General features: G+C 37.7%; 1 protein-coding gene across 1 annotated transcript in view; it reads left to right on the forward strand.

The window, feature by feature from the left end:
* Window positions 1-23,487, forward strand: part of ADAM32 (ADAM metallopeptidase domain 32) — a gene marked incomplete at its 5' end in the record, with an annotated part of 239,609 nt that overhangs the window by 188,274 nt on the left and 27,848 nt on the right. Inside the window, 3 exons of the mRNA XM_058524868.1 lie at window positions 3,283-3,388; window positions 4,703-4,880; window positions 9,671-9,754. Coding sequence (XP_058380851.1) covers window positions 3,283-3,388; window positions 4,703-4,880; window positions 9,671-9,754 — 368 coding nt within the window. The remainder of the gene's footprint in view (window positions 1-3,282; window positions 3,389-4,702; window positions 4,881-9,670; window positions 9,755-23,487) is intronic.

Here is a 23,487-nt window from a genome sequence, read left to right on the forward strand (position 1 = left end):
CATAACAAAGACAGATCATGGGATATGGTTACCTAGGGTGTTGATTTTTTCAATCATTCAATAAGTATTTACTTAGCATTTTAATTGGGTATGGCACTCTTCTAGCATTGGAAACCCAGTGATGGACAAGAGGAAAGAAAAGATTCCTATTCTTGTGGAGGTTATATTCCAGTGAAGAGTTCAGGCAATAAACAATAAAAAATTAGTAAATAAATAAATAAATAAATAAATGTAATCATTTCCATTAGTGGTAAGTGCTATAAGGGTTCAGACAATAAACAATAAAAAATTAGTAAATAAATAAACATAATCATTTACATTAGTGGTGTTATGATAACAAAAAACAAAAACAAAGCAACAATAAAACAAGGTGATAGCATAAAGAGTGATCATGAAGGTGAGGCTTCTTTAGGTAGAGTGTTCAGAGACAGTATCTTTGTAGAAGTGAAGTTTGGACAGAAACTTGAATACTGAGAAGGAGCCAGCCAAGAGATGATCTTGGGAAAGAGCATTTCAGAAAGAGGAATGCAGCAAATGTTCTGATACTGAGTTGGGAATAAATTTGGTTAGTTCAATGATGAAAAGAAGGGCAGTGTGGCTGAAGCATAGTGAACTAGACTGAGTAAAGACCATGGTTAGAAAATTGGATTTTATTCTTAGTGTAATGGGAAGCCGTTAGAGATATTTAAGTAAGAGGCTGATACATGACTTTTATTTTTAAAAAGATGACTCTGATTTATGATATGGAGAATGTACTATGGAGAGTGGTGAGTAGAAGCAAGGAGTCAATTAAGAGGCTCTTGTAGTATATTAAAAGAGAATTGATGATGGCTCAGGCTAGAGTAGTAGTTGTGGAGAAGGTGAGAAGTGATCATGTTCAGGCTGTATTTAGGAGGTAGGGTCAATAAGACTTGGATAAGATGGTAGAGGCAGGTAGTGAGGGGAAAAAGGAAATCACGGATGATTTCTAACTTTTGGCCTGAACAGCTGTTTGACAAATGGTCCTATAAACTGAAATGAAATCTAGGGGTAAAACAGAATTTGGTTTTAGGATATGTTAAATTGTAAATGCTTATTAGTCATGAGATGAGGTAGGTCAGATGTCAGGTTATGAAAGCTAAAACTTTAGCTAACATTTCTGTGGCTCTGTTTATTCCAGTTGAGATGGGGTAGCCTTCTATTCCATCTAACTGGAAACATCAACTAGTAGTCTCTAATAGTTGTCAAGGGAATATAACCTCAAACTCCCTGCTGCTCCATGCTGTTTATGAGGATTGCCTAAATTATTTGCAATAATTTTCCAACACCCACATTTACTGCCCTAGTACCAGCCATGCACAACTATCTATGAAATGCACCCACTATTTTATTGCACCTCATAGCATTTAAAAATAGGGTATAGGGAATCTAAATACACTATTTGGACTATGGAAGGGCAAATTCTCTTACTTAGTAGACTTGGTCAGTATACTGGATTTAAGGGAATATTTGACATGTGACTTCACATTTGCAAAGTGTTGCCCTTTTAATGTTTCCGTTTCACCGTGGAAAACCCAGACTGATCCGAGAGAAAGGCCCTAACACCAATGAAAGAGGGTATTCAAGGGAAAAATTAATAATAAGGTTCATTGGTACCTTTCAATGCAATAGATGGACTAATAAAAATTGGGCAGGATGAGGAACATCACTTTCAACACAATTCATCTGGCTACGCTGGGACTAAACATATTCTTCTACATTATCTTTCCAAACTGGACTGAATTATCCAATTTCTGACTTTCCTTGGATAATATCTTGGTGTTTAACAAGCCCCGCATTGGCATTTCTAACCTGGTATGGCAGATTCACAACTGAACTGATTAAACATCTTGAATACTCAGAAGTAACATTGCCTGTCCTCACGGTATCTATACAATCACATTTGATGGAGCAATGTTTAAAAATGGTGGAAAGAGCGAGAATTAGGAAGAAGGTAAAGAATTAAAAAGAATAGTGGGGAAAAAATGTAAATCCGATAAACGGGAAAAACCCTCTTGAACTTAAAAGAAAATGAAGAATTAAGTGGGAATTAACAGTGACTAAATAAACATCATCTTAGTTAATTCTCATAACAATCCATTGAGGTAGATATTACTATCTGCTTTTATAAATGAGGCAGTTAGGCTTAGTGAGGTTCATTTTGGAGAAGGTAACTGCTAGGCAGGATTCTAAGATGGCCCCTAAGACTCTCCTGGTGTATGTACATGCCTTGGATGACCCTCCCTTTGAGTTGGGACAGAACTAGTGAATATATGATGGAATATCATTCCTGTGATTAGATTATATAGTGCAGATGAAGGAATTTTGAAGATGTTATTAAGGTCTATAATCAATATCTTTGAATTAATCAAAGGGAGATCATTCTGAGTGGGCCTGACCTAATCATGTGAACCCTTAAAGAAGGGAGATGCCAGAAAGATTCTCTTGCTGGCGTGGAAGAAATAAGTTGTCATGTTGTGAGAGAGCCATGTAACTAGGACCTGAGGGGAGTTCCTAGGAGCCAAGAGCAACTCCTGGCAGATAGTTAGTAAGAAAATGGAGCTACGGCTGCAAAAAACAGAATTTTGCAAACAACCAATGAGCTCTGAAGAGGACTCCAGCCTCAGATCAGACTGCAGCCCCAGCCAATAACTTTATTTCAACCTAGTGAGACCTGGTACAGAGAGCTCACTTGTGCCTTGCTGGACTTCTAACCTACGGGAACTGTGACATTATACATGGATGTTGTTTCAGACTGCCATGATTTTGTTTTGGTAATTTTTTACATAGCAATAAAAAACTAATATAGTAATGGAGGAAAAAGTAGATAAATATATAGGTTGGCAATTTTGGTTCCTTAATTTTAGACTTCCTGAAGATGCAATGAGGTTTCTTCAATGAGATTTTGCTTTAGACGTGGCTTTTTATGAGTTGCTACTCAGAATCTAGGAAAACAAGTCTAGTTTACTAGTGTTATCTCTCTATTGCCTTCCTTCACAGAGCCCTCTCGTGGTTTACACTCCTATAACTCTCCCCTCCCCTCATAATATCTTTTGTGATGGAAATGACTGAAAATGAAGCAAAAGGAGGAATAACCATGAGCATTGCCTTTCACTTTAATTCTTTCTCTTACAACTTCACTAGGAAAATGTTTGAATTAGATAAATAGAGAAAAAGGCAAAGGAAACATATAATATATGAGGAAATGGAAGAAGATGAAAAAGAAGAGGAGTTTTAATCCACATATATTTCTAACTTTGACAGGTTCAAGAAGTGCTCCATTTGCCTGCTATGAAGAAATACAAAATCATAATGATAGGTTTGGGAACTGCGGTAAGAGAGGAGGCAGATATATATTCTGTGGATGGAGGTATGCTATGCAAATAGTAAAGATACTTTTCTTATGTTCTGTAAGATTCTATTTTTAGTTTTTCCCTATATATGGCATTCATTCCAGTGGTTTCAAATATCACATGTGTATGGGAGTGAATCTCAAATCAAAATCTCTAGCCCTGACATCTTTCTTGTGCTACAAGCTTAAATTTCCATCCAATTTTTACATATTTTTATATAGATGATCATTAGGCTCCTAAATTCAATCCAAGATTGAAACTAATAATACCTATTGCACTTTTCCTCTCTGAACCTGCTCATGTTTTATAAAATAAAAATACGAGCCCCATTCACTCAATTGCTTGCCCAAGCTGAAGACTGCCCAGTGTCTATAAAATGAAGTTTAATTTTGCCTGCATCCGAAGAGCTAGCTCTTTGATATTTTGGTCATGAATTTCTTTTGACAAACATTTATTAAGAACCTACTATGTGCTGGACGCTGGGCCAGATACTATTTAGCAAAGCATACATGGCCCTTGTACTCATGGAATTTGTAGACTGGTAAATATACCATGTAGTTTTATGCTTCCTTGATTTGCTTATGCTGTTACTTTTGTTTAGAAATACCTTACTTGGCCTGTAGAAATCCTACTAATTTGTAAGCTTTGATGCAGATGGCGTGTTCTCTATGAAGTTTTTCCTAACTGATAAGTTAAAATGTGTCCTCATCTTAAATCTCTGTAAAGATTTGTTTATTTCATTTGTAGCACTTTTAATGGGATTTGTATCACATTTAGTAGTAGACTGTAAAGTCCTTAAGGGTAGGGGTCACAACTTATTTATCTTTTTATCCCTCTGCAGAGGGATATAAAATAATTGAGTGAATTGATTATGTGACAATAAGTGTATAAATCTGCACAGTGAATAAAAGACTTATAGTGGGCCAGCCCTGGTGGCCTAGTGGTTAAATTCAGTGTGCTCTGCTTCAGTGGCCCGGGTTCAGTTCCTGGGTGTGGACCTAACCACCCATCTGTCAGTGGTCATGCTGTGGCAGTGGATCACATATAAAATAGAGGAAGATTGGCAACAGATGTTAACTCAGGGAGACTCTTCCTCAGGAAAAAAAAAAAGACTATTAGTACCATTGAAAGATAAGCTTGTATCAATAGCTTTAACTTTTTTACTTTTTATTTTAAATAGTATTGTTGAAGTATTACATTTTCCCTAGATGCATTGCCATAAATGGAGAACCATTCTTTATTTTTATTATTTTTGTCAAAGAAAGCAAATCTGAAGCATTCCTAATAAATGCCCAGTGTATAATAATCATATAATTTTATTATGTTTGTAGGAATCTTGCATGTGGAAAATTAACTTGTACCTACCCTTATTCAAGTCCTTACCATCAAGAAAATGGTGCTGTGATTTATGCTTTTGTACGAGATACCGTATGTGTAACTATAGACTACCAAGGGCGTGATCCAGATCCATTGTTGGCCCGTAGTGGCGCTGACTGTGATAATGGGAGGGTAAATGATTTAAAATCTATTTTTTTAAAAATCTAGCTTTTTTCATTTCTTTAATAAATATTTTAATTTAAGTATTAAATGTCAATACATTTCTAGTGCTATGTAACCTTAAATATTTGGATAAGGAGAGAATGAATAAGCTTCCTTTGGTCTCCACATGTTAAGAAGGAAATGGGAATGTTTGATCCCCTTCAGAATTTCGATGTTGTGAGCAAGGAAACTCCAAGTGTTTTGAAGCTGGTGTAGGGAGGAGAGAGATCTTGGGAATACATTGTAGTTAAGTACTTCATAGCATGGAAATTCGCTTTTCTTTTTGGAGAAGAAAGAAGAAATCCACTGAATAATATATGTCTCTTTGTGGCCCAGTAGATAAGAGCACAGCTTAGATCAGGCTGCTTAGAATCAAAACCTCACCTCTTATTTTTTGACGTTTCAAAAATTACCTAACCAATCTGAGATACTGCAACTATATGTAAAGTGGGGATAATAATAGCATTTACTCTATGTGTTATTGTGGAGATTAAATGAGATAACAGTATAAAGTGCTTAGCATGATGCCCAGCACATAGTAAGAGCTAAATATGGGTTTGCTATTATTATCAATTATTATAATTTGTTATCTCTGAGGCTGACCCAAATCTGGAGAAAACATAGATGGAGTAAATTTACTTAAAATCTCATTTAATTCCTGACCAGCTATTTGCTCACGAGGAACAGTATAGTTCAAGTATAGACTTTCAAGACAGACGCACATAGATCTGAATTTTGACTCTTCCACTTACTTGAGAGATGATTTTGAACAAAGTATTTAATATGTGAAGTCTACATATTAGTAGCTACTTTTAGTGGTTTTATAGTTTAAATGAAGTTTATTGTAGGCAAAGTATATAGTCTCCTTAATACTGGCTTCCTCTTCAGGCCTAGGAGTCATAAATGCCTTCTTGAAGGAGGTATATGCCAGGGAGCTCAGTAGATATATTTAGGCCATTGAGGCAAAACAATTAAAAAATGAAACACAGAGGCTGGCCCATGGTGTCGTGGTTAAGTTCGTGCATTCTGCTTCAACAGCCCAGGGTTCGAAGGTTCGGATCCCAGATGTGGACCTACACCTCTCCTCAGCCATGCTGAGGTGGCAACCCACATACAAAATAGAGAAAGATTGGCAGTGGATGTTAGCTCAGGGCGAATATTCCTCACCAAAAAAAACCAAAAAACAAAAGAAACACAGGCAACAGATGATTTAATATTATTCAGTTGGTAATTTACTAAGAATAGAATCTTTTCCATAACATGGATTGTTCTCAGTGATAATGTATGAAAACAAATTTTACCAGATAGTTTTTAAGGAAACTATAAATCACATATGATGAAACATTCTTGGCAATTTTGTTTCTGTCAGTAGAGGTCTTATGTAACAGGACTCTTCATCTCAATTTCAGCTGAGGTAGGCAGAAAATAGATACTACATTCCAAAAGGAGTTGTTAGGCACACCATCATAGCCAAGAACCAATGAGAAGACCCAACACATCGAAGGTTTAAAAGGGTTAGGTTGTTTGGATTTAGAAAGGGTTTTATGAGGCTATTTCTTTGAAGAGAGTTGTGCTGTGCTTTAATGTTTAAAAGGAAATAATTTTCACATACATTATCTCATTTTAACCTCGAATCTCAAATACTTTAGAAAATATTATTGTACTCGTAACAAAACTGCAACTGAGAGAAGTTGATATTGCTATAAATAATAAAATTGGGAATATATCCTCAATCCTCTGATTATTATACTTTAAACTTAAAGAAATTATATTTAAGAAATTTTTATTAAAGTATACTACAGATCTCAAGGGGCTGGCCTAGTGGCATAGAGGTTGGGTTCACGTGCTCCACTTTGGTGGCCTGGGGTTTGCGGGTTTGGATCCCAGACACTGACCTGCGCGCTGCTTGTCAAGCCATGCTGTGGTGGCATCCCATATAAAGTAGAGGAAGATGGGCACAGGTGTTAGCCCAGGGCCAGTCTTCCTCAGCAAAAAAAAAGAGGAAGATTGGCAATGGATGTTAGCTCAGGGCTAATCTTCCTCACCAAAAAAAGTATATATATATATATTTCTATTATCTTTATTCGGGGACTCTAATAATACTCATGTTTAATGAAAACTTAATATATATCTGGAATTGATTTTCATTCTATGCAAACTTTTAATATGTGCAATTAATATAAGCTACTCTTTTAACTGTGCTCTTAGGAATAGTTTTGTTAGATTTCAGGGTATTGTAATAAAAAGTTATTTGGGTATGATTTTTTTATGTCAGTCTTGTTTCGTTTCTATCTCCCACTTCCCTGCCCTGAATCATTTTTTTAAGGCTCTATTTTTTAGAGCAGTTTTAGGTTCACAGCAAAATTGAGAGGAAGGTACAGAGATTTCCCATATACTCCTTGCCCCCACACAAACATAACCTCCTGCATTATCAACATTGCCCACCAGAGTGGTACATTTGTTACAATTGATGAACCTACATTAACATATCAGAATCACACCAGGACGATAGTTTACATGAGCATTCACTCTTGGTGCTGTACATTCTATTAGTTTCTGGTCTATATTATTTTCCTTCTCTTTAAAGAACTTCTTTTAATGTATCTTGCAAGGCAGCTCTACTAGCAAAAAATTCCCTCAATTTTCGTTTGTCTGAGAAAGTCTTTATTTCTCCTTCACTTTTGAAGGATAATTTTTGCAGTATATAGAATTCTAGGTTGCTGGTTTTTTCTGTCAACACTTTAAATATTTCACTCCACTCTCTTCTGACTGCATGGTTTCTGAGTAGAAGTCAGATGTATTTCTTACCTTTGTTCCTCTATAGGTAGGGTTGTTTTTCTTTTTTTAACTCTGGCTATTTTCAAGATTTATGCTTTGATTTTCTGTCATTTGAACATGACTCAGTGTAGTCTTTTTTGGCGTTTATTCTGCTTCTTATTTTCTGAGCTTCCTGGATTTGTGGTTTGGGGTCTGACGTTAATTTGAGGGAATTCTCAGTAATTATTGTGTCAAAATTTCTTCTCTTCCTTTCTCTCTTGCTTTTCCTGGTATTTCCATTACACCTATGTTATACCTTTTGTAGTTGTCCCACAGCCCTTGGATATTCTGCTACTTTTTTAAGTCTTTGTTCTCTTTGCTTTTTGGTTTTCAAGGATACTATTGATAGATCTTTTAGCTCAGAGATTCCTTCCTCAGCCATGTCCAGTGTACTAATAAGCCCATCAAAGGCGTTCTTCATTTTTGCTACAGTGTTTTTTTTTTTTTCCACTCTGGCATTTATTTTTGTTTCTTTCTTGGGATTTCTGTCTCTTTGCCTATGTAGCCCATCTGTTCTTGCATGCTGTCTACTTCATCTATTAGCCCTTAGCATATTAATCATAGTTGTTTTAAACTCCTAGTCTGATAATTCCAGTATCCCTGCCATGTCTGGTTCTTATGTTTGCTCTGTTTCTTCAAATTGTGTCTTTTGGCTTTTAGTACACCTTGTATTTTTTCTTGTTAACCAGACATAATGTACCAGGTAAAAGAACTAAAAGTGGTAAACAACCTTTAGTTGATATAGTGGTGAGATGTGGGGAGAGGAAGCATTCTTTAGTTCTATGATTAGGCTTTAGTCTTTTAGTGAGCCTGTGCTTCTGGAGTGTGAATTTTACAAGTGTTTCTCAGTTTTTTTCATCCTCCCCAGGATGGCTGGGTTGGGCTGGTATTGAGTATTTCCCTTCTCTCAGATCAGTTGGTTGATAAAACCCCAGCAGGATAGGCTCTGGTTAACTCATTTCTCCTGAGGGAAGGCCTTGTTAAGAAGAACAGAGTGCTCTGGCTGTTTCAAAATGGTTCCTTTCCCCTCCTCCCCCCAGAAAACAAGGAAATTTTTCTCTGATATTTACTATGAGAACCTAGTCAAGCTCCTGGAGGTAAATCTCACAAAATTGTGGGGGGGTCTCCCATGTCTGGGGCCCTTGGAGTTTTTAACTTTCAGAATTGTCCACCCTGAGCCTCCAGCAGTTTGTCAATTACAGTTCAGGTTTTCCTACCTTGGCCAGGGTACCTGAGGTGGTTTCTACTTGTGACTCCCTGTATTCACTTGTCTGTCTCTCCAATCTTAGGGGCAGTGGTTTGCCCTGTGTCTCTACTTCTCTTACGGAACCTATAAGAGTTGTTGATTTTTCAGTCTGTTCAGCTTTTTCTTATTGTTAGGATAGAGTGGCAACTTCTAAGCTCCTTAGATGCAGAACTGGATACTGGAAGCCTGAATCATTTTTTATAAATAATTTATTTATTTTTAAAAATAGACTTTACTTTTTAGAGCAGTTTTAGGTTCTCATCAAAATTTGCAGAAAGTACAAGGAGTTCCCATATACCCATTACCCCTATATAGGCACAGACTCCTACGCTATCTATAACCCCACCAGAGTGACATGTTTGTTACAATCAGTGAACACACATTGACACATTGTTATCACTCAAAGTCCATAGTTTACATATCTGAAAAATCCCAAAATACTTGGAGATTAAACAACACACTTCTAAAAAACACATGTGCCAAAGGAGAAATCTCAAGAGAAATTGAAAAATATTTTGAACTAAATGAAAATGAAAATACAACATATGCAAATTTGTGGGATGTAGCAAAAGCAGTACTTAGATGGCAATTTATTGCACTGAAGAGTTATGGTCTTATTTTATAAAATTACTGATTGTAAATGTTATGATATCTGGATTCCTCTGATTAGGAATTTTTTTGGTGTGTCTTTATTTAGATATGTATAAATTCAGTATGTGTAGAATCAAGGATACTTAAGGGAGAAGCACTAACTTGTTCACAACGGTGCAGTGGACATGGAGTAAGTAAGCTCATGATTTATATTTCCCCAGATCACATCTATCTTGGACACTTTTCAGCATCACTCATTAATTTATTCAATGTTTATTTGGTTCCTACTGTGTGCTAGGCCCTGTTTTATCTAGCTTCAATATGGAGCTGAATTGGGATACTAAATTTGGAGCCATAGGTAGTTTTAGAGAACATTGTATAGAATTAAATTGCTGATGACCTTAACAAATTTATTATTACAGTTGAGTACTTTTCAGAGGTGTTAAATATTTCAATAAATACATTAACCTGTTCATTAAGGGAAGATAATTATGCTATAATTTGTGTGTCTGTGAATATATAGGGTAACAGAAAACTATTGGTTTTATCCCTCTTTTTTTAAATAGACTTTATTTTAGAGCAGTTTTAGGTTCATAGCAAAATTGAGCAAAAAGTACAGAGATTTTTCCCACATACCTGTGACCTCGATACACACAATCTCCTCCACCATCAAAATCCACCACCAGAATGGTACATTTGTTACATTTGATGAGACTGCATTGACACATCATTATCACCCAAGTTCATAGTTTATGTTAGGGTTTGCTCTTGGTGTTGTACGTTCTATGGGTTTGGACAAATGCATAATGACAGGTATCCATCATTAATAGTGTCATACAGAGTATTTCACTGCCCTAAAAATCCTCTGTGCTCTGCCTATGCATCCTTCCATCCTTCCTACCTTTGACAACCATTGATTTTTTTAACTGTCTCATCGTTTTGCCTTTTCTAGAATGACATATCGTTGGAATCATACAGTATGTAGCCTTTTCAGATTGGTTTCTTCCACTTAGTAATATGCATTTAAACTTCCTCCATGTCTTTTCCTGGCTTGAGAGCTCATCTCTTTTTAGTGCTAATATTCCATTGTTTGGATATACCACAATTTATCCATTCACCTACTGAAGGACATCTTGGTTGCTTGCACATTTTGGCAATTACGAATAAAGCTGCTGTAAACATTTGTGTGCAGGTTTTTGTATGGGCATAAGTTTTCAGTTCATTTGGGTAAATACCAAGGACTGTGATTGCTGGATTGTATGGTAAGAGTATGTTTAGTTTTGCAAGAAACCACCAAACTGTCCTCCAAAGTGGCCGTACCATTTTGCATTCCCACCAGCAATGAATAAGAGTTCTTGTTGCTCTGCACATTCACCAGCATTGTGTGTTGTCAGTGTTCTGGATTTTGACCATTCTAATAGATGTGTAGTGGTATCTCATTGTTGTTTTAATTTGCATTTCCCTAATGACATGCGATGTTGAGCATCTTTTCTATACTTATTTGCCATCTGTATGTCTTCTTTGGAGAGGTGTCTATTCAAGTGTTTTGTGCATTTTTTAAAAGATGTTAATCTTATGGTTGAGTTTTAAGAGTTCTTTGTTTCCTCCTTGTGAAGAGAACTCCTAGGATCTACTCTTATCAAGTTTCAAATATACCATACAGCAGTGTTAACTATAGTCATCACATTGTACATTACATCCCCAGTACTTATTTATCTTACTAGAAGTTTGTACCTTTTGACCACTTTCATTCAGTTCCCTCACCTCCAACCTCTTGCCTCTGGTAACTACAAATCTGATCTCTTTCTCTATCACATATATATATATATATATATATATTTGATTCCACATAAAAAAAATCACTGTCAAGACCTATATCACGGAGGTTTTTTCTGTGCTGTCTTCTAGGAATTTTATGGCTTCTAGTCTTACGTTTAGGTCTTTAATCCATTTTATGTTAATTTTACATGTGAATATCCAATTTTCTCCACACCATTTATTGAGGAGACTGTCTTTTCTCCATTGAGTATTCTTGGCTCCTTTGTCAAATACTGATTGGCTGTATATGCATAGGTTTATTTCTGGGCTCTCAATTCTGTTTCATTGGTCTATTTATCTGTTTTTATGCTAGTACCTTTGATTACTGCTTTGATTACTACAACTTTACAATATAGCTTAAAATCAGGAAGTGTGATACTTCCCACTTTGTTTTTCTTTCTCAGGATTGCTTTGGCTGTCGGGGTCTTTTGTAGTTCCATATAAATCTTAGGATTTTTTTTTTCTACTTCTGTAAAAAATGCCATTGGAATCTTGATAGGGATTGCATTGAATCTATAGATGGCTTTTGGTAGCATGGACATTTTAACAATATTAATTCCTCCAATCCATGAACATGAGATACCTTTCCATTTATTTGCATCTTCTTCACTTTCTTTTTACCAATGTCTTGTAGTTTTCAGTGTAGAGATCTTTCACCTCCTTTGTTAGATTTATTCCTAAGTATTTTGTTGGTTTTGATGCTATTGTAAATGGAATTGGTTTTTTATAATTTCTTTTTCAGACAATTCATTGCTGGTGGATAGAAATGCTACCAATTTTTGTATGTTAATTTTGTATCTTGCAACTTTAAGAATTCATTGATTCATTTTTTCTTCAATTTTTGTATGTTAATTTTATATCTTGCAACTTTAAGAATTCATTGATTCCATCTAACAGTTATTTGGTGGAGTCTTTAGGATTTTCTCTATATAAAATCTACAAACAGAGACAGTTTTACTTTTTCCTTTCCAATTCTGCTGCCTTTTGTTCTTTTTCTTGCCTGTTTGACCTAGCTAGCACTTCCAGTACTATGTTGAGTAGGAATGGTGAGTGGTCACGCTTGTCTTGTTGCTGATCTTAGAGGAAAAGCTTTCAACCTTTCACCATTGAGTATAACGTTAGATGTGGGCTTGTCATAGGCCTTTACGGCCTTTATTGTAGTGAGGTTTGTTCCTTCTATATCTAATTTATTAAGAGTTTTTATCATGAACAAATGTAGAATTTTGTCAAATGCTTTTTCTACATCTATTGAGATGATCATATGATTTTTTTCTTTTGTTCTATTAATGTGATGTAACACATTTATTGATTTGTGTATGTTGAACTATTTTTGCATCCCAGGGATAAATCCCACTGGATCATGGTGAATGATCCTTTTTATGTGCTGCTGAATTTGGTTTGCTGGTATTTTATTGAGAATTTTTGCATCTCTATTCATCAGGGATATGGACTGTAGTTTTCTTTTCTTGTAGTGTCCTTTTCTGGATTTGGTATCAGGTAATGTGGCTTTGTGAAATGCGTTTGAGAGTATTCCCTTCTCTTTGAATTTTTGGAAGAGTTTGAGAAGGATTAGCGTTATCTTTCTTTAAATGTTGGGTAAAATTCACCAGTGAAGCCCTCAAGTCCTAGACTTTTCTTCTTTGGGACATTTTTGATTTTCCTTACAAGTTATTCATCTGTTCTTTTCATGTCTTGCTGATTCAATCTTAGTAGGTTGTATGTTTCTAAGAAGTTTTCCATTTATTCTAGATTGTCCAGTTTTAGGCATATATTTCTTTAAAGTAGCTTCTTATGATCTTTAGTATTTCTATGGTATCAGTTCTAATGTTGTTGGTTTTCAAACTGGTCCCTATACAGAGGGCAAGGAGAAACCAAAGAAAGAAGCAAGCCACTCCAGAGTGGTAGGTGGCAGGTTTAATAAGCAAGGGAACTTACATATGAGGCTTGTCATGGGTGGCTGCAAGATGAGTAAATCTCAGCATCCACCACTGAAATCTTAACGTTTATATAGAGTCCTTAACTGGGCATACCATCCAGATGGTCTCAACAACACATTGCTTGCTCAAGGCTACATCCTTGAAAACAGTTCCCATTGTGGGTCAACTGGTGGTCACGTCCTTTTGATGACTTCCTCCAACACTCTACCCCTTGTGACTGGCTGTTACAATCTTACGTGCCCCCTCTTCTGCAGTGTGCCCTGAGTGGTCAGCAAGGGGTTTCACTAGCAAGGAGGTGGCCTGTTTGGCAGCTGTCTGGCTGCACTGGAGGCAGATACCACAGCAGCAATAGAGGCACATTCAAGAGAAAACACAGATTGTGATAATGCTTCCCAAAATAAAGAACAGTAACAGGTTTTTCCACCAAAACCCCATGATCCGGACTATTGATTTACTAAGTCCCTTAGGCTGGGTGTCAGATCCCTCAGGGTATTCACTTGTTTCCCCATGTGATTTAATAAAGATGATACATTAGCAGACTCATTAGGTATGAACACACAACGCTTTGGATAATGGCACAGATCCCTCCTTGTGAGGCAATGATAATGTCCAAGTCTGTACTATTTTGGAGGACAGCTTTTCTCATTAGAGACAATTCAGTATTAAGTAAAAGATAGGTTTTGTCAGCTATCATTTAAGGCTTTCTAGGTGAATTTAGTAAGGGCTTCTATATGTGCTATAACATCCTCCAGGCCAATGGAGGGAATAAAGATGGTGGCCAAATGATTGTACCGGTGGAAAATAGAATGTTGCCATCTGGCCTTGAGGAAAGGGAGGTTGGTAATTGTTGTTACCGTGGGGTAGATTCTCCCTTGTGCCCAGGGAAAACCCAGGGTGCAGCACCCAACCACTCAGGTGGAAGCCACAGCCAAATATTTGTGCCACACAACCACTGAATCTCATTTGGGGCTACCCAATAAATACCTGGGCAGTTCGATTAGTCAGTGCCAAACCAGTCACTATCCTTTAATGTGACAGAATGACTACATAGTTCCAGTGATATTCATCTCATATTCCTGGTACAATAATGAACTTCAACTTTTGCTTGTTTGGGAAAGTCTTTATCTTTCTTTCATTGCTGAAGGACAGTTTGGCAGGTGTAGTATTCTTGGATAACAGTTTTCTTCTTTCAATATTTTGAATATAACATCCCATTCTCTCCTGGCCTGAAAAGTTTCTGTTGAGAAATCCACAGATAGTCTTATTGGGGTTTCCTTTTATGTGACATTTTACTTTTCTCTGGCTGCTTTCAAAATTCTTTCTTTGTCTTTGACTATTGACATTTTAATTACAATATGTCTAGGTGTAGCCCTATTCAGATTCAACCTATTTGGGGTCTTTTGAGCCTCATAGATCTGATGTCCATTTCTCTCCCCAGGTTTTGGAAGTTTTTGGCCTTAAATATTCTTTCTGTCCCTTTCTCTTTCTCTTCTTCTTCTGGAATTCCCATAATGCAGATATTGTTTCTTTTTATGTTGTTCCATAGTCCCAAAAACCTTCTTCACTCTTTTTCATTCTTTTTCCTGCTTGCTCCTTTAACTGAATAATTTCAAATTTCTTGCCTCCCAGATCACTGATTTTTTCTGCATGGTCGAGTCTCTTGTTTAAGCTCTCTATTGAATTCTTCAGTTGGATCTTTGTGGTCTTCAGCTCTAGGATTTCTGTTTGGGTTTTTTTTTTTTTTTTTTGATAGTTTTGTTGGTTGCCTGGGTTCTCTGGTCAGGCTTCCTAGACAGTTGGGACTGAGTACTATTCTGAGCAATAGGCGAGGCTATGATTTAACTTCCCTACTCTGGCAGAGCTGCATAACAGCTCCCAAGCCCTGAACTGGCTATTGTTTGGGGACCTGAATCAGGCTAAACTGTGCACTGAATTTCCTGGTGAGGTGGGGCCATAAGTTTTGCTCTGCAGATAGAGAAAGCCCCAGGTTGTGCCCTCTGTTCAAGTGCCACTGTAAGCAGGGCTGTACGATGGGCTACGGAGCCCCTGTGTGCTCTAGTTAAATCCCCTCGTCAAGTGGGCTGAAGGCTGTACTCAGTAGTGGGTGAGGCTATGAATTAGTTTCCCTGCTCATGCTGACAAGGCTCTTGTTTGGGAATCAAATCAGACAGACCTGTGTAGTAAGCTCCCTGGACTGACGGGACCACTGTCTTGGCTCTGTAGATGCAGAGCCACTGGTTTGGTACTTCATTCAAGTGGTGCTGTAATTGGGGCTGCAGGATCGACTAATGAGATTCTCAGGAGCTTTGGTTAGGTTTCCTGATTATCAGAGTTGGGGGCTGTATTTTTCAGTGGGCAGGGCTAAGGATTAGCTTCCTTCCTGGTGGGGGGCTGCAGAGCAGACCCCAAGGGTGACAAGACTCTTGTTTGGGGAGGTAATCAGGCAGACCTGTGCATCAAACTCTCTGGCCAGATGGGGGTCACTGGCTTGTCTCTGCAGATAAGCAGAGTCGCTGGCTGGTCTCTCTGCTTGAGTGCTGTTGTGCCAAGTCATTTCCCAAGTTCTCAGACCAGGTTTCCACCAGTCAGCTGGGGCTGGAAGCTACCCTCAGCAGTGAGTGAGGCTATGAATTAGCTCCCCTACCTGGGTAGTGTGTGCAGAACTGGCTCCAAGGCTGGCAAGGCTCTTTGTTTGGGTTCTTGACTCAAGCTGAACAATGCCCCAAGTTCTCTGGCTAAACAAGGCCACCTGCTTTGATCTGCTGATGGGCAGTGCTGTCAGCCATGGTTTCCACTTGAGTATTGCTAGTCAGCGCAACTTCCCAGATGCTCAGGCCAGGTTTGCTGGTTGAGCAGGGCTGGGAGCTATGCTCATCAGTGGGGAGGGCTATGAATTAACTCCTTTTCCCTGGCTGAGTGGGAGAACCAACACCAAGCAGATTACCAGATGTTCCTGCCAGTAGTTCTGATTGGTGGATCTGGGAGCTCCCGTCACCAGTGGGCGGGGCTATGAATTAGCTACCCTGCGCAGGCACAGTAGGAGAGCTGCCTCCAAGCAACTTCCCAGGTGTTCCAGCCAAGCTGTCTGGTCAGGTGGGTCTGGGAACTACACTCAGCAGTGGTTGTGGCTGTGAATTAGCTCCGCTGCCTAGGAGGAGTGGGAGAACCAGCTCCCTACTCAGCAAGGCTCTTATTTGTGATTTGACTCAAGCCAACCCTTGTCCCAAGTTCCCTGGCTGAGTGGGGCCACTGCTTTGTGCATGATCACCTCTGCCTGCCGCATACTCTGCTTAAGCATTGCTGGGCTATGCAACTTCCCAGGTGTTCCAGCAGGCTTTCTGCTTAGGCAGGCCTGAAAGCTACACTCCGCAGTGGGTGGGACTATGAATTAGCTCCCCTGCCCAGGCCCAATTGTAGGGCCAGCTCCAAGCAGTCTCCCAGGTCTTTTGGTGAGGCTTTCTGGTTGGGCAGGGGTGAGAGCTGCACTCAACAGTGGGACGGGCTATGAATTAGCTCCCCTATCTGGGCAGAGTAGGGGAACTGGCTCCAAACTTGGCAAGACTCTTTGTTTGTGGTCTTGACTCAAGCTGACCCACACTCCACGTTCCCTGGCTGAGCAGTGCCACTGGCTTGGCTCTAAGGACAATCTTTTCTGCCTGCTGGACTCACTGTTTGAGCATTGCTGGGCTATGCATATGCCACTTTCAGGTGTTCCAGCCAGGATTTCTAGTCGTGTGGGGTTGGGAACTACACTCAGCAGTGGACAGAGCTATGGCTCAGCTTCCCTGCCTGGGTGAGGGGACATATCAGGCTCCAGAGGTGGCAGGCCTCTTCGTTTGAGGTCCCAAATTAGGCAGACCTGCACCCTATCCGTTCCCTGGTCAGACTGCACACTATCTTGGCTCTGTAGAGGAGCAGAGCCACTGGTTGGGACTACTACTTGGGTGCTGCAGGTAGGAACTTGGTCTGCCACAATCCAAGTGCTGGTTGCTGCAAGCCCCTCCTGCATTCTCTATCACAATCAGAATCCCAGTGGGCAATGCCCACAGATTTGCCCATGGTCTCCATGAGGTGAGACTGGAGTGGGGGCTTCCAAGAAGTGACACACAATGCTGGGGGGGCTGCATGTCCACCTTGAGCTCTCTTTTCCCTCTTGAAGAACAGTAGTCTCTAGGGAGACCTCTCAGTGTGGTGCTGTGCCAGCCTTGGGGAGGGGCAGTTCGGTCAGTGTGTAGCTACTCCTCTTACCCTTCTAATGCTGTCTGTCTTGGTCTCTGTTGGTGCAGGGGGTGCTTCAGCCTCAACTCTGTGCTCTAGGATTTTCTCAGTGGTGTCTTGTCCATGAATGGGTTTTAGTTGTTCTTCTTGTGAGGGGGAGTGAAGTTGGGAACAACCTATGTTGCCATCTTGGTGACATCACTCTATTCTCTTTTTTTCTTAGTCTAGCTGAAGGTTTGTCAATTTTGTTTATCTTTTCAGAAAACTAGCTCTTAGTTTCATTGATCTTTTCTATTGTTTTTCTGGTCATTTTGCTGTGATCGTTATTTCCTTTCTTTTGCTAACTTTTGGCTTGGTTTGTTTTTCTTTTTCTAGTTCTTTGAGGTGTAATATTAGATTATTTGAAATCATCTATTTTCTTAATATATGCATTTATTGCTATAAACTTCCTTCTAAGAACTGCTTCTGTACCATCCATCCCAATATTATTGTTGTGTTGTGTTTCCATTTTCATTTGTTTTGAGATTTTTTAAAATTTATATTGAGATAACATTGGTTTATAACATTATGTAAATTTCAGGTGTACATCATTATATTTTGGCTTCTGTGTACACTACATCATGTTCACCACCAAAAGTCTAGTTGCCATCATTACTGTACAAATGTGCCCTTTACCCTCTGTCACCCCTCTCTCCCTCTGGTAACCACGAATCTGTTCTCTGTATCCATGTGTTTGGTTGGTTGTTGATCTTCCAAACGAGTGATATCATACAGTATTTGCCTTTCTCCATCTGATTTATTTCACTTAGCATAATACCCTCAAAGTGCATCTATTTTGTCACAAATGGCAAGATTTTATCTTTTTTATGGCTGAATAGTATTCTATTCTATTCTATACCACATCATCTTTATCCATTCATCCGTTGATGGTCACTTAGGTTGCTTCCAAGTCTTGGCTCTTGTGAATAATGCTGCAATAAACATAGCAGTGCATATATCTTTTCAAATTATTGTTTTCATGTTCTTTGGATAAATACCCAGAAGTAGAATAGCTGGATCATATAGCAGTTCTCTTTTTAATTTTTTGAGAAATCTCCATACTCTTTTCCATAGTGGCTGCACCAATTTACATTCCCACCAGCAGTGTATGAGGGTTCCCTTTTGTCCACATCCTCTCCAACACTTGTTATGTCTTGTCTTTTTAATAATAGCCATTCTGACAGGTATGAGGTGCTATGTCATTGTGGTTTTGATTTGTATTTCCCTAATAGTTAGTGATGTTGACCATCTTTTCACATGCCTGTTGGCTGTCTGTATGTCTTCCTTTGAAAAATTTCTCTTTAGATACTCTGCCCATTTTTTAGTTGAGTTGTTTTTTCTGTTGTTGAGTTATATGAGGTCTTTATATATTTTGGATATTAACCCCATATCGGATAAATGATTTGCAAATATTTCCTCCCAGTTGGTGGGTTGTCTTTTCATTTTGTTGATGGTTTCCTTTGCTGTGCACAGGCTTTTTAGTTTGATGTAGTCCTATTTATTTCTTTTTTCTTTTGTTTCCCTTGCCTAAGGAGACATATTCAAAATTATAAGGCAAAGACTGATGTCAAAGATCATAGTGCCTATGTTTGCTGCTAGGAGTTTCATGGTTTCAATCTTTTACATTCAAGTCTTTAATGCATTTTGAGTTAACTTTTGTGTATGGTGTAAGATAATGGTCTACTTTCATTCTTTTACATGTGGCTGTCCAGTTTTCCCAACACAATTTATTGAAGAGACATTCCTTTCTCCATTGTATGTTCTTGACTCCTTTGTCAAAAATTAGCTGTCCATAAATGTGTGGGTTTATTTCTGGGCTCTCAATCTGTTCCATTGCTGTGTGTGCTTGTTTTTGTGCAAGTACCATGCCATTTTGATTACTATAGCTTTGTAGTATATTTTGAAATCAAGGAATGTCATGCATCCGGCTTTGTTCATTTTTCTCAGGATTGCTTTGGCTATTTGGGATCTTTTGTTGTTCCATAAGAATTTTAGAATTATTTGTTCTATTTGCATTAAATGTCATTTGGATTCGGATTGGGATTGCATTGAATCTGTAGAATGCTTTAAGTAATATGGACATTTTAACTATGTTAATTTTTCCAGTCCAAGAGCACAGAATATCTTTCCATTTCTTTGTGTCGTCTTCGATTTCTTTCAACAACGTTTCCTAGTGTTCAGTGTACAGGTCTTTCACCTGTTTGGTTAAATTTATTCTGGTATTTTATTCTCTTTCTTGCGATTGTAACCTTGATTTCTCTTTCTGTTAGTTGTTGTTAGTTTATAGAAATGCAACTGATTTTTGTATGTTGATTTTGTACCCTGCAACTTGACTGTATTTGTTAACTATTTCTAATAGTGTTTTGGTAGATTCTTTAGGGTTTTCTCTATATAAAATCATTTCATCCACAAATAGTGGCAGCTTTAGTTCTTCCTTTCCAATTTGTGTACCTTTTTTTCTTTTTCTTGCCTAATTGCTCTGGCAAAGACTTACAATGCTATGTTGAATAAGAGTGGTGAAAGTGGTAAGCCTTGTTTTGTTCCTGTTCTTAGAGGGATAGCTTTCAGTTTTTCACCATTGAGTATGGGGTGAGCTGTGGGTTTGTCATATATGGCCTTTATTATGTTGAAGTACTTTCCATCTATAGCCATTTAAGGAGAGTTATCATCATAAATGGAGGCTGACTCTTGTGAAATACTTTCTATGTATCTATTGAGTTGATCATGTGATTTTTATTCTTCATTTTCTTAATGTGATATATCACATTGATTGATTTCTGGATGTTGAACCATCCTTGCATCCCTGGAATAAACCCCACTTGATTGTCGTGTATGTACCTTTTAATGTATTCTTGTATTCAATTTGCTAATATTTTTTTGAGGATTTTTGCATCTATGTTTATCATCAATATTGGCCTGTAATTCTCATTTTTTGTGTTGTCCTTGTCTGGTTTTGGTATCAAGGTGATGTTGTCCTTGTAAAATGAGTTAGGAAATGCCCCTTCTTCTTTCATTTTTTGGAGTAGTTTCAGAAGTATAGGCATTAAATCTTCTTTGAATGTTTGGTGGAATTCTTCAGAGAAGCTGTCTGGTCCTGGACTTTTGTTTTTTGGGAGGTTTTTGATTACTGTTTCAATTTCTTTACTAGTGATTGGTCTATTCAGATTCTCTATTTCTTCTTGATTCAGTTTTGGGAGGTTGTATGAGTCTAAGAATTTATCCATTTCTTCTAGGTTATCCAATTTTTGGGCATATAGTTTTTCATAGTATTCTCTTATAATCCTTTGTATTTCTGTGGTATTCATTGTAATTTCTCCTCTTTCATTTATAATTTTATTTATTTGAGCCTTCTCTCTTTTCTTTTTGGTGAGTCTGCCTAAGGGTTTGTCAATTTTGTTTATCTTCTCAAAGAACCAGCTCTTAGTTTCATTAATCCTTTCTGCTGTTTTTTCAGTCTCCATTTCATTTATTTCTGTTCTAATTTTTACTTTTTCTTTCCTTCTGCTGACTTTTGGCTTTGTTTGTTCTTTTTCTAGTTCTGGTAGGTGCAGTTTAAAATTACTTATTTGAGATTTTTGTTTGTTTGTTGAGGTGGGCCTGTATTGCTATGAATTTCCCTCTTAGAACCTCTTTTGATGCATCCCATGTGATTTGGAATGTTGTATTTTCATTTTCATTTGCCTCCAGATATTTTTAATTTTTCCTTTGATTTTTTTCATTGATACAGTGGTTGTTCAGTAGCATGTTGTTTAGTCCCCATGTATTTCTGACTCCCAGTTTTTTCTTGTAGTTGATTTCTAGTTTCATAGCATTGTGGTCGGAAAAGGTGGTTGAGATGATTTCAATCTTCTTAAATTTATTGAGGCTTGCCTTCTTTCCCAACATATTGTCTATCCTTGAGATTGATCTATGTGCACTTGAGAAGAATGTGTATTCTGCTGTATTTTGGATGGAATGTTCTCTATGTATCTCTTAAGTCCATCTCATCAAGAGTTTCATTTAAATCCAGTATTTCCTTGTTGACTTTCTGCCTGGATGATCTGTCCATTGATGTAAGTGGGGTGTTGAGGTCCCCTAATATTATTGTGTTGCTGTTAAATTCTCCATTTAGGTCTGTTAATAGTTGCTTTATGTACTTTGGTGTTCCTGTGTTAGCTACATGTATATTCATAAGTGTTAAGTCCTCTTGGTGGAATGTCCCTTTTATCATTATGTACTGCCCCTCTTTGTCTCTCATTGTCTTTTTTAACTTGAAGTCTGCTTTGTCTGATATAAGTATGGTAACACCTGATTTCTTTTCTTTGCTATTAGCTTGGAGTATCGTCTTCCATCCTTTCACTCTGAGCCTATGTTTGTCTTTAGAACTGAGATGTGTTTCCTGGAGGAAGCATAATGTTGGGTCTTGTTTTTTAATCCATCCAGCTACTCTGTGTCTTTTGATTGGAGAATTCAATCCATTTACATTTAGAGTGATCATTGATATATGAGGGCTTAATACTGCCGTTTTATCTCTTGTTTTCCAGTTGTTCTGTGTTTCCATTGTTTCTCTTCCTTTGTATTTCTGACTGCCGTTTCACTTGATGGCTTTCTCGGAGGTTTTCTCAGGTTTTTTTTTTTTTTTATGATTTGTGGCTCTGCTCTGATTTTTTGTTTAGTTGTTACCATGAAGTTTGTATAAATGACCTCATAGATGAAATAGTCAGTTTTCTGATAGCCTCTTATCTCCATAGCTTAAGCAGCTTCCATCCCTTTCCTTTTCCCCTTCTGAGTTATTGTTGTCACAAATTATTCTGTTTTGTGTTGTGAGGTTGTGACTAAGTTGAAGTGTTTACAGTTACTTTTGATGCTTTCCTTCCCTTTATCTTTTAAGTTATAATTGAGTATTTGCTTTCCTGTTCTGATAGAGAGCTGCAGTTTTCTGATTTTGTCTGTCTGTTTATCTCCTTGCTTAAAGCTTTGTAGACTTTTGCCTTTTTGTTTCCAGTGTGAGGGCAGCTTTAATCATTTCTTGTAGGGGATGTATAGTGGTGATGAACTCCCTCAGCTTTTGTTTATCTAGGAAAGCTTTTATTTCTCCATCATATCTGAAGGAAAGTTTCTCTGGATAGAGTATTCTTGGCTAGAGATTTTGTCTTTCAGTACTTTGAATATACCATTCCATTATCTCCTAGCCTGTTAAGGTTTCTGCTGAGAAATCTGCTGAAAGCCTGATAGAGGTTTCTTTGTAGGTTATTTTCTTCTGCCTTGCTGCCCTTAATATTTTTCTTTCTTGTTGACTTTTGCCAGTTTTACTATTATATGCCTTGGAGAAGGACTTTTAGCATTGATGTAATTAGGCGTTCTATTAGCTTCATGTATTTGTAAATCCAGTTCCTTCCCCAGGTTTGGGAAGTTCTCAGCTATTATATCTTTGAACAAGCTCTCTGCTCCTTTCTCCCTCTGCAATACCTATAATCCTTATGTTACTAGTCAGATATTTCTCAAAGAATTCCTTCATTTTTTAAAAATCTTAGTTATCTCTCCTCCTCCACCTGTAGCATTTCTATATTTCTATGCTTTTAACTCTCTGATTCTTTCCTCCATAACATCAGCTCTATTTTTTAAGGATTCTAAATTATTTTTTATTTCATTAATTGTGTTCTTCATATCCAGAATTTCTGCTTGGTTTTTTTTTTAATACTTTCAATCTCTTTGGTGAAGTATTCCTTCTTCTCATTAATTTTATTCCTGAGCTCATTGAACTGTCTTTCTGAGTTTTTTTGTAACTCATTGAGTTTCTTTATGACAGCTATTTTGAATTCTCCTTCATTTAGATTGTAAATTTCTGTGCCTTCAGAGTTGGTTTCTGGAGAATTGTCATTTTCCTTCTGGTCTGAATTGTTGCTGTTGTTTCTCATGTTGTTTGATGAAC

Source organism: Diceros bicornis, chromosome 29 (genome assembly GCF_020826845.1).
Source record: "Diceros bicornis minor isolate mBicDic1 chromosome 29, mDicBic1.mat.cur, whole genome shotgun sequence".
Taxonomy (NCBI): Eukaryota; Metazoa; Chordata; class Mammalia; order Perissodactyla; family Rhinocerotidae; genus Diceros; species Diceros bicornis.